General features: G+C 44.4%; 1 protein-coding gene across 1 annotated transcript in view; it reads left to right on the forward strand.

Moving 5' to 3' along the window:
* Nucleotides 1-486: 486 nt before the first annotated feature.
* NIPAL2 (NIPA like domain containing 2) overlaps nucleotides 487-12,384 on the forward strand; it is a 51,716-nt gene continuing 39,818 nt past the window's right edge. The window contains exon 1 of the mRNA XM_027777758.2: nucleotides 487-801. Within this exon, the coding sequence (XP_027633559.2) occupies nucleotides 697-801 (105 nt within the window). The 5' untranslated portion in view covers nucleotides 487-696. The remainder of the gene's footprint in view (nucleotides 802-12,384) is intronic.

Here is a 12,384-nt window from a genome sequence, read left to right on the forward strand (position 1 = left end):
TATTTCTGTCTCCCATATAATTCTGCTAAGCTCCTACCTTGCTAGCTCCTACTCTCCCTTTTACTGAGCTTTTTTAGTTGTCGTTTTCCCCAAGACGGCTTAAGTGATCAGTCCAAAACTAACAGAATGAATGGATAAAGCCACAGCCTGGGAACGAGCCTGTTACCTGAAACATCTGCAAAGAAACTATTCAGGAAATACTTAAAAGTGAAGAATATATGACAGAAATAAGAATTTAGGCAAGCAACTATATGCACGTGGGACCAACAACTGCTGACTCCTGCAACCTAGCAGTGAGGAATTAATAATTGACCATTAGATTTAGGCACTGATTTGAAGGAGTTAAATTCCCAGGGTGCCTTTTCAGAGCAGGGTGGGGCATTGAGGAAGTCAGAGAGAAAATAAAAGGCACCTGAATGCCCTGGAAAGGAAGAGAAGTAGCAAAATTTTCTGTCAAGCTTCCATTCCTCCCCTATGCTACAAATGCTCCCTAGCTGAGAGTGTCCTGGTGCCCACTGGCAGCTGCAGCCCTTGGCCACACACACCTTCGTGGGGAGTGACCCGTGGCGGCAGCCTTTCCCACACCAGGAAACGAGTGTCACATCCTGGTCTCGCTTGCCTCTACCCACAGCCACCCGTCCCCACTGCTGTGACAGTGTGTGGCATGGCCAGTGGCCAGGGCCTGAGGGTGGGCACATGGGCATTCTCCCCATTTCGGAGTGGGCATCCTGGAATACATCCTTTGGGGGGCCAAGCAACGGGAGCGGGCCCCTCTCCAGCCCCTGGTACAGCACACACAAGGTAAGTGTTGACTGTGCAGCACCGTGCTGGGGCTGTGGGAGCAAGTGGGCTCGGGGAGAGAGGGGTAGTTGTTTCAGCCTCTCCCCACTGTCCTCTGAGAGTCCCCTTCCAGCATCTGTTTGCTGCTGACATCTACTCCCTCTTCACCGTGGCTTCCCTCTTCAAGCAGCCCTTTCTGAGCAGGAGCTAGGCAGAGCTGTGCTGCTCCGCCCTAGAGCATTGCTGGTTTTTGTCATCAGTGTTTCTGTTGCTGTCAGTGCTGACAATGTATTTGGGCAACTGCAAAAGAAAGACTGAATTAGCCCCCAAGAACTAGCAAGTTGAAGCATCTGCTAACAATAAAAATGAATTGGAGATTGATTAAACCCTTTACCTTTTCCCTGCTTTTTGCCTCACAAACTAGGAGGCATGGGAGGATACTCAACATTCTTGTTTTTCACTGCATAAGAGACAAACTGATTTTTACGATGCAAAGTATCAGTATAAATTGTGCATAAGATGGCTTGCAACTAACTGCTCTCCTTACTCTGTGAGCAGCCCAGTAGCAGGTCATAGCCCGGGGAAGGTCCACAAAGTTCTCCCCTCTGGATTCTGCATTTGCTACTGGGTGGATATCCAGATGGCAGGAGGCATTTCTCAGCCCCTTGTTCTCAGAGGGAAGGAAACCTGTGAATTCCTGTGCTTGGCTCCCCGGAGCAGCAGGACTTCTGGCTGGTGGCTGTGCTTCCCAGGACTAGAGCTGGGATCTCTTATGGGAAAGGGGAGTGTGGAGCCAGGTGTTACTGTGGGTTTGGGAGTCAGCGTCCCAGGGCTGGCAGTGCTTGCAGAGCTGCCAGAGGAAGGCAGCAACAGGGAACCCCTTCAGCATGGGGATGCCCAGCTGCACGTCATGGTGGGGTTATCAGTTTACTTGCAAATTTACTTGCAGTTTACTGGGATGCAAAACATCCCAGCCTTGCTCCTGTACTCCTCGGAGTCGATGTGTGAGGCTTGCTGTGTTTTAAACCTGGTAGTTTTCTGGGAAGACTTGAATAATTTCTTTAGTGTTGCTTGGTATCTTCGAGCAAGACTGATTTTTCTGTACTTCCATTTACTTGGCTTGAGGCTTTGGAGAGGTAATGGGTGACTATGGGTCATGTATTGCTGCCAGCCTTCTTTTTCCCAATAGTTAAATTCTTTTGTGCACCCCCATTTTCACATATTACATTTCTGGAAATAGCAGGAGCTGTTCTCTCCATCCCCAGCTAATCCTGGCTGTGATTCAGGGGATCAGCTCTGTCTCAGGTTTTCAAACAGGGGCTCTTTCTTTTTCATGGGGCTTTTTCTTTTCTTAAGGCCATTTAATCCTCTTGGTTCGGTTTGAAGAGGAGCTCTTTGTTTTCTGCCTCTACAAGAGATCATAACTGCACCAGCTCCCAGCTGCCTGGAAGCATCCTAGGAGAGCTGAGGTGGATTGCTTTTTGGGGAGTATTTTTTCAACCCCTTCAGCCACACGAACCATCAGGGGGTGAAAGAGTGAGATCCCCTTTCAAGAGCCCCTGGATGTGACAGGCTTGGCATGGCTGTGGGTCACAGCTGCCTAGTGCCACGTGGGCACTGGAGTCATCCAGAGATCAGCAGATCTGACACATGCATTAGGGAAATCCGTGGCACTAGAGTAAGCCTTAAACTATGTCTGTAAACATGCAGTTCCCTGGAAGAAGTTAAAGTGCCTGTGTCCATGTGGCTGTGTAGTATAATGCCTCCTTGTGCTGGCATTACATTTTTTGAGGTTGTTTGGGTTTTTGGGGGTTTTGTTTGTTTGGTTGGTTTGTTGTTTTTTTTTTAATTGGAGTTATTCTCCTGCCAGGTCCCTGATGAGGCTGATTGGCGCTAGCTATCAGCATGAGGCTAGAAGGGGGAATGTGTATTCATAGGAAAAAAAGGGTGGAGGTAGGTCTTCTCTTTGGCATTAGCATGGATGTAGCTTGATTGATGCTGCTTGAGGAACTGCAGCTCTGAAATCAGCAACACGGGATCCTGTGCTCTCACAGCCTTCCCTGTTAGTGATGCAGCAAACTCAGATGAAATATGTACTTAGTTACTTGAAGTATTTCCTGACAAACTAAAATTGTTGTAATATTTATGTGTCTGCTGGAGTAATGAATGTATGAAGCCACCACTTGTGGACTTTGTCTGCTTAATAGAAAGTGTATATAATTATTTGAGTTCAATCATTTCTTACTTCCCTCAGCACTTCTCAAAGGTTGCTTGTTTATTTCCAGTATTGTCGTTTATGGACCAAAACATTTCGCAAGTACAGTTGAGATGATTATATATAATACTGATTATGGTTTGACTTTGTGTCAGAGAGGGAGGAAACAGCTGAGTGAGAACAGTCAACAAAGGCTGGGATGTAATCCTTCTGCCATAACCCGGTGTTTCACACGGCCATCGGGTTAGTCTCTGTGTGTAGTTGCTCAAGTGCAGAAGCTGAGCTGGAGATGGAAATGTGTTTCACTTCTGCTTCTTTTCCTTCCTTTGCCTGTTTCTTAATAAACTTGGAGTTATTACTGGCTGCCCAGGCGCTCACCTTGAGAGACTGTTTTATTCCATGGGTTGTGGCAATAAATCATTTTGGCTCTCTGTTTGAGGTCTAAAATGTAGACAGCTCCTTCAGGATGAATCTCCAGCCTCTTGTCCTGTGACAACATATCCCAGCCTGTCACAGGCCATACATTCAGGGGGCGAGTACGTGCAGCCAGGCAACCTGATCCTGTGTGTGGTCTCATCAGTGGGTTGTGGTGGCTGCTACCAGGTGCAGTGAGAAATCCCACAGATTAAACACGCCATTGTGAGGTCTTTCTATGCTGCCTTATGTCATGTATATGAAATCCAGACTTCATAAGTGCCACAATTAAGGTTTTTGGCTCGTTCTGTTCAAGGAGAAAGTCTTCAGTACCTCAGCTCACCCCACCTTGCTAATGGCTTGATGTCTAGTGCCACTGAGGCTCAGCAAGCTGAGGGCATGGTTTGGTCCCAGTTTCTTCCAGTGGCAGCACAGTCCCTGCTGGTGCTTCTGGTGCCCTGTGCTGTGAGACACCCAGTGCAGGAGGGCAGGAAGCTGCCACCATGGCAAAGATGATTTCTCCATTTCTCTTGGCTGAGGAAACACCCCAGAAACACTGAGGACCTCTTCAGCTGGCACTGCCACCAGAGAAAAGAGTAGTCACGGCCCAACCTACAAACATTCACCAGGATATTTTAATCGCTTAAACAATGACATTTCCAACCAAGTTTTTCAATCGGGGAAAGCTCTAGAACAAGCTGAGAAGTCCATGGAAAGCATGTGCAGGAGCCAAAAGGGCAGCATGGCTGTAGCACACCTGGGTTTCAACCAGGGCAGATTTCCTCTGCAAGAAGCAACCACCAGATATTATCAGGCTACTAAAGGTGAAGGGAAACCATCCTGCTATTTTCCACTTCAGGTGTTTTGTAGGACTTTTAAAATGCCATTTTCTCAGTCTGTGTAGGGTATGTCCTGCTGCAGTCTGCTCCCTGATGGACCACGGATGTTAATTGTTTCAGGTTAATCAGTAAATGAGTGCCTGAGCATGGGGAGAGTAGAGACAAACATGTCTTCACCCAGCTCTCTGCTGCTGTAGTCACCTGTGAAGACTATGATGAAAAGTTTTTCCTCTTCCCCCCCCAGCACCTAAAAGTCTTCACTGAGAGCAAACAGGGGCGTCAAAACATTGACTGTGTTTCATTGTGGTGTTCTTTACCTGTCAGTTTTCAGAGTTCACACTCATTCGGTTTCCTTTATCTTATGAGGAATGTGCATGGGAGAAAATGCATACTGTTTTGTTAAGTGGGGAATATGTGTTATTTTCAGCCCTTATAAATCAAAAGTTAGGAAGAAGGCTTTGTTCAGCCTTTCAAATATACCTTTTTTGAATCAGTCATAGGGATTCCAAAAGTCAAAGTCTATAACGAAGAAGCATTGCAAACAGTTGCTGCCAGCACTGATGCACGCTCTTCTGGTGGTGTTCTGCTGTCAGGAATTTAGCAGCATGGGCTTAGTCCCATTTAATTAGGCTCTGCTAGAAAAGGATGGGTCATAAATGCAGGACTGTCAGCTAGGACAGCTTTGCACAGAAGCTTCCAGGCTCTGTCAGAGCTGTAGGTCTGATCTGCTGGGGGTTGTGCTCTGATTAGCTTTTGTGTGAGTGAGAAGCTGACATGAGAAAGCAAAATAGAGCACTTGAGCAAAATGGATCACCCATATCTTTTTTTGCAAGGTCATACATCCATTCTGCCTTGCCAAACATCAACTGTTCCTGCAGTTGTAAAGATCACAAGGTGTCTGGTGTGAAACAAGCACATAGCTTACATAAGCTGCAGCCTCCGGGTTAAAGAAAGATCAGCTGCTGCATGGGAACTTATTTGTTACTCAAAGGGAAGGGATGTAATTACAGGAGAGCCTTACCCCTTGCCTGTCCTATTGCAAGGTATCATAAACTTGGTTTTATCGTTGCAACTCTCAGATTCCTTAGGGAACGTTGCTTGCAGTGACTGAAGGAAAAGAGCTGAGTGGGAGTAAGCCACGGAGCTGTTTATACCTCTGAATATAAAGGAGGCAAGTCTGGAACAGAGGCCCTCAGTGGGAAAGTAGCCCAAAGACTGGAGGTAGTATGCAGCTTTCTGAGCCAGCCTGAGGGGTGACCTGCCTATGTGGTTTCCACCAGGCACTACTCTGGGTCTCGGAACAGCCTAATTTCCTAGTGCTGTGCTATTGGCAGACATCGATCACTCTGGGTTTCTCCTACCAAAGCCCAGCATGATGCTAGGCAGCAGGTACAGGAAACCAGCTCAGCTCCACGTTTTGAGCTTGGGGCATGTAGACCCAAAGCAAATGCTAGTGATGGGAAATATCATCCTGCATCTATTCTCAACACTTTCATCTCTTCAGCATTCCTGGCAGAGCTGCTTGAATGAATGCTTCCTAGCCTGATAGCCAAGAGAAGCTGGTGAGCTAAGCCCTTTTATTTAGGCTGATGACTCGCAGTTGATTTTGACCGAAGCAGCCTTGGTGGCTCCTCCTGGACACCTCAGCCAGGACATTGGAAACAACTGCCCTTGCAGGGCTGGGGCAGTATTGAGCACCAGCTATAGCTCCACGAGTGCCTGTTCCCTGATTCTCACTAGGCTATTTTTCCCAAATCTCAGACTGTTTTCAATGCTTCCTCTCCCAATAGGTGCTATCGTAAAATGAGTTTTCAGTTTTTCTGAGCACATTAAAGAACATGTGCATTTGATTTTTTTTAAATTATTAAAGTGACAGCGAGTTAAATAGGAGCTGTGTAATTATGCTAATCTGTTTAAAGAGGCTTGAGAATGCTAATTTGCAAATTTCTAGGCAATAAGGAACGTTACAATTCTTGTCATTTGTCAGAAAGTGGGGTGCAGAAGACAAATGCAAGGAAACTCGTGTCACAAGTTATACATTTCCTACCTAGTGCAGAAATTAGTTTTGCTTTGAACTCCTTCAGAATGGCATTTTACAAAAAGACTGGGGCATAGAGCAGACTCTGTCTGATATCCAGCTCAGCCACTGACTACAGGGCTTAAAATACAGTCACTGCTTTTCAGCACAATGATCTGGAGCAGCAGAATTGGATTTAGTCTGAAGCTAGCAGAGCAGGGTGAGTGCTCCTCTTGCCTCAGTCAGCACCAAGTAGGAAAGACCACGCATGGGACAAGTTTGAATCCCTACCCTGCTTGGGAGGTTTATTTGCCCTCCCTGTCCCCAGCTTCTAGACTACTTTGCAAATAATAGACTTTAAATTCAATTGGCTGTGTCTACTGTGTTGGTTTCGGTGTCTCCAGCCTTGCCTGGGAGTTGCAAAGTGATGTAGGGTGAAGGTCTGGTTGCCCAGGCCAACACCTGTCTGCTCCTGAGATTTCATAAGGTTGCTGTGTTGATATAGGATGTTGCTGCTAGCCAAAGAGGTGGTGTTAGCCCATCTTGAATCTGCTTCTGCGGCTTCGTTTGCCCTAGCACTCATTTTGACTCCTTGATGAGGCAATTTATCTGGCTAAATCAACAGGAAAATGTTCATTGATATTTTATTTTTTGTTAATAAAAGTTGTTCCTTTCATAAAATCTCACCTATGACACTGTGGTCCCTTATGATTTTGTGACCCAAAAAAGACTTTATTGCTCTTTAAAGCTGAGGTACGATTTTCTCACATAAAAAAAAAAAAAAAAGATGTCTGAATCTTATCCTTGCATGTCTCCCAGAGTCTGCTGGATCTGATTAACTCCTGTTTGAAGAAATCAAAAGAATGCAAATAACTCAAGTAGAAATTTGACCAAACTCAAAACCCAGGGCTTTAGAAAGATGAGCAAACAGCAGACTGTGGACTTTGGTCAAAAGGGAGATGAGGACCTTTGGCTAACCTAATAATTGGAGGCTGCAATTACTCCATTTGGCGTTTTGGTGACATGTATAAACTGTTATGTTCATGTTTATAATGTCACCACAGCTTGTCCAAGAAGAATGGCATTTGTTAATATGAACAGTTGGGAGATATGCTTTCCATTCTGTGACTAATCTGGACTTTGAAACTTACTGCCAGCAGCTTCAAAAGACAGCCAGTTGGTGTGCGAATCAACGCCAGGCCTGGAGCAGAGATCTTAAGAAATGTGGCAGTGATATTTGCAGGGTGTGCTCAAAAGGACACAGTCAATACCAAACTAAACAGATGTGTACTGCCTATATTGAGGTTATACCAGTATAACTCCATTCTCTTCCATGATGACCATGGCTGATTTACATCATCTAGGCTAGAATCTTAGGCCTTGTTTGATGATATGAACTGTTTTGCCCTTAACAGGGGGTTGAAGAGAGGTTATGGAACTGTGACAGAGAAATCACGGGATCATTGGGGTTTCATTCTTGGATGAGGCATGCAGTGACTCTCTGGCTATATTCCCCTTCGTATCCTGCTGTGTTCTGCAGAAACATCCCTGTGAGGCAGAGGCATATGGTGAATGCAAGATCTCGACCATGAGGAGTGCCAGGTTTGGAGGAAACCCCTCCACATGTGGAAGCAATGACTCACAGCAAAGCAAATGCTGGCTCCTTGGACATGGCTTCTTCATGCTGGCTGAGGTGAAATAGTAACATAGAAGTACAGATCTTCTTGTGGACAAGCCTACCTCTTGCTGAGATTTAATCCCCTAGAACCAAATCAGCTTAACGGGAGCTAAAAACTCTGCCAGAGTCTTAGCTAATGTGTCTGATGACTTAGCTGTCATCCTGCTCAAAACAAAGTCATGTGGCCAGCTGATATGGATTGTGCTTGAACCCCTTTTCTTCAACAGCCAGGGATATCTCCACTGGAAAGAAGTTACTGTGAAAAACAACCAAAATATGGGTTGTGCATACATAACAGACTTGTAGCCAGATAGTTAACTCCTAATTAAAACCAAGTTTAATTTTCTGGGGCTCCAGCTTGTGAGTAAATAGATCATGACTCCATTTACGTTTCTTTATGACTCTAATGTACTATTTCTTAATGTTTCTTTTCCATTGTTGTGGGAGTTTTGGTTATTTTGGAGCGGGTTTTCCTGCTTTGGGATTGCCACAAGGTTCTTGTATTTATTGACTTCTAATGACATCAGTCTCTTTCCTTTGTTTCTATCTCTTTTGGTGACAACCTTTTGCTCCTTGCAGTGATTACGGCACCATGAACATTATTGTTCAGTGTCTGTGTTACCATGTGGCAAAGACTCAGTCATCATGTCAAGATGATGGAGAGCAAAGCTTGTATTATCTGCAGAAGCTTCAGTCAAACAAATAAAGCAGCTTTCATGTGATCAAGACTCTAGATCCATCTCTTGACTATTGTACTGGTTTGGCCAGAGTTAATTTTCTTTATAGTAACTTGTCTGGTGCTGTTTTGGATTTGTGATGAAAAACATGTTGATAACATGGGGATGTTTTAGTTTGTGCTTGCACAGCATCAAGGTGATTTTTGTTTCTCACACTGCCCCACCAGTGAGTGGGCTGGGGGTGCACAAGAAGCTGGGAGGGGACACAGCTGGAACAGCTGGCCTCAACTGACCAAAGGGGTATGCCATACAATATGGTGTTATGCTCAGCAATAACTGCTGGGGGAGGAAGGAGGGACTTCTGGAGTTAGGGCATTTGTCTTCCCAAGTAGCTCTTATGCATGGTGGAGCCCTGCTTTCCTGGAGGTGGCTGAACACTGGCCTGCCGTTAGGAAGTGGTGAATGAATTTCTGATTTTGCTTTGCTTGCTCGAGCAGCTTTTTCATTACCTATTAAACTCTCTATATCAACCCAAACTAAAGAGCAATGTGTGGTTTACAAAAGCATAGAGATAATAGCGTCTGACTCAGGAAAAGGGTGCTCAGTTATTCTTCATTTTTTTAATTCCTGAAAGGGAGTAGACACAATTTATCTTTGTGGCCCCATCTCTATAGTAGTCCCTGTCAAGAAGAAACTTGCTAACCATTATATCCTAAACTGACGCTAAAATACCGGATTAAAAGACAGCAAGTTATATACTGGGGAATCCACATAAGGTACAGTTGCTGCAAGATCAATAATACTCCAAACTGGTGAAAAAAACCCTCACCACCTTGTTATCTCTTTGAGTGCAACAGAGGACATAAAAAGGTGGTATAGGTACCTAGAAGGGATCATCTAGATAAACAGATTTCTGTTTTCTGCAGCAGAAGACTGCTGTGTAGTAGATGTTTTGGATTTTTGTGAACTAGGTACCTAGCCCTCATGTCAGCACCTACCGTGAACGGAAAACAGTAATCAGTACTTTAAACCAGGTTACAGTTGGTAGTAAAAGGTCAAAATGCACAAGTGTAATGTGTGACAGGGAAACAGCTGGGAAAACACGAGCTCATTGCCCGTATCGCAGGCCCCTGCAAGAAATTTGCATATGAGATCATTTTTAAAGAGTTTGTTATCCCCAGATTTGCATCTTACAGTTTTGACCAGAAGTATCTGCAAATTAAAAGCATCCAGTTGTGTGTTTGTGTGTGTATGCACCCATATACATACATGCGAATATTTTAGAGTGCAAGACCTCATGTTTTTAAATCATCACTGATAAACTAGCAGTCGTTTATATTTAAATGAAGAATGTTGCTAACCAAAAGGCTCTCCCTTCTGGAGTCCAGTCATTTTTTTGGCATTAGGAACTATCTGTAAATGATTAAACTCTCTGTGGAAATGAAACTAGGAGAGCCAAGTGCGTGAGGTGCAGGAAGGGAAGCAGGGAACGAATATACAGCACCCCTGCTTTGCAGGAGCAGCCAACTGGAAGGGCCTTTGGGCTGCCCATTCCCCTACCATAAAAACAAGTAATTCTTTTAACAGATGGATCAAACTTCATTCTAAATGCAGTCAGGTCTTTTCTTTCTCCCCTCCCTTGTTGTTACTTCTGTTAGAAGCGGTTCTGAAATGCCGCTGGCTTGGAAGTGTCCTCATTTCCAGCCTGCGTTTACCCCTGCCCCACACGTGTGACACCGGGCTTGAACAACTGAGCATGTTCACTTGGGTTGTGATGTGGAGAAACATTTTCTATGCACATCAAAGGAAGGGTTAGTTATAGCTAACAGAGGATTAATTGAGACAGGATGGGAGTCCAGCCTGCCTTTGTTGGAAAGTGGTGCTGGAGAGGTGCATGCAGGAAGAGGCTTGTCATCCCTCTCATGAGCTCCTCTCAGCTGGTAGAGGGCAACTTTTATACAAAAGTGCTTTTTAAGTTTTGGTAAATAATGTATTGAGCTGGCTACATTTCTGTCAGGCTTTTGTGTATCTGGTTTAAGTGGAATCAGAAATAGCTCATTCGTACTCCAAGCAAGACTTGTACTACAATAACAAGAGGGAATGAGCTAGCTATGCTTGGTTTGGAGGCATGTTTGTGTGCACATGCAGAGCGAGCCATCTCCCCAACAGTACACTGTGCCCTGCTCTGCAACCTGATGTAAGACTTCACAGTGCTATTTACTCAGTTGTTCGGGTAACTCCCTTTTGAGCATGCCTGTCTTTCTGAGCACTGGCAGAGCTAGTGCTCTGTCTAGCAGGGCATGAACTGGTACGCTCCAGCTCCCCATGAATCTTGCGTCCCCCTCCTCAGCTCTCCGTTTAGGGGTCCAGGGGGCCACATGAAGCAGGGAAAGGAGCAGCACAGCCTCTGCGCATGAGACAGTAGCTTCTGGGAATTAATATACCTAGGCTTCAAATGGCCTGGCTTGAACCTTACCTTGTACACCAGGAATCAGTGTCAAACAGCCATATAGAAAGCCTGCTCCTGGGCAGCAGTAGAGAAGCTGCTCCTGGGCACCAGTAGAGAAGTTTCCCCAGGCCGGCTGGCTGTTTTGTGGGAGAAGCTGGTCAGGCAATGCTGGCTTGCCTCCGTGTTTCTCTTGAGGGACCTGGCAACTGGCAAAAGTTTATAATCCTATTCTTGCTTTTCCTGGTATGTAATTTCTATAGTTGCCATGGAGATGTTATGTGATGGTCCTTGAGAGAATCTATTAAGATTTACCAACTATGACTGACATTTTCAGATCCGTTGTTATACAGTCATTGGAGAGGTTTTTATTTGCAATCTGACAGGCAGTATTAAAAACATGAAATGGTCTCCGCTTATGTGGCAAGGTATCCTGGGCTGTTCATGTGAAGAACAGTATAAAAATCCATTCTGACCCTTCTCCATTCTCATATTTATTTCTAATCTTGAGATTTGTTTCCTGAGAATAAGAAAATGAAATTTAGAAGTTGGAACGTTTGGTTGTAACTCCTCAAAAAGAAAAAAAAATGCTACTCATAATGCTTGTTAACATTATAGTGGATTGATATGTTTGTATATTGAGTGAGCGTATAGAAATTTACTTCAGTATAGTTCACAACTAATATTCTTCATATCGGTTTTTGGACATTAATTAAAGTAAGCAAACTGATAAATACAAGTAAGATCTCATGAGAATGATTAAAGTATGGAGATGAATGAAAGGGTCCCACTTTAGTTGCTTTATCCTCTCAAGTTCCCACACCTTTTCTTCTGTAAACTACCAGGCTCTCCTTCCAGCCTTTACAGTTTTTCTTGTTTCTGAAAAAGATGTATTTTAAATTTGCGAGGTAATGAAAAGTAAAACCTAGTAAAGGCAAGGATACTGTAATATTCATGGGATAGGATCCTTACTGACTGTGGTCTACAATCCAGCCTGCTGACCTGTGTAAAACCTACAAACTGTCTTGTCTTCACCCAAATTTATCCTGACTTAGAGTCTCCTCTCTCCTTCTGTTCCTAACAAAGATGGTGCCAAATGTTTTGATCCTTTCTTCCTTGTATATTGAATGATATCCTTTTTCTTTATGTCACAATGAACAAATCAAATATGTTTTCATTATGTGTTTCAGCACAGGTAATTGCTCCTTTTATTTCTGCTGTCCTTCAGTACTTCATATGGGCCTGAACCCATATATGACTATATGAATTGCACTACGAAAACCATTGAAACAAGGACCTTCTTTTCTTTATACATCTG

The sequence above is a fragment of the Falco peregrinus genome, chromosome 3 (genome assembly GCF_023634155.1).
Source record: "Falco peregrinus isolate bFalPer1 chromosome 3, bFalPer1.pri, whole genome shotgun sequence".
Taxonomy (NCBI): domain Eukaryota; kingdom Metazoa; phylum Chordata; class Aves; order Falconiformes; family Falconidae; genus Falco; species Falco peregrinus.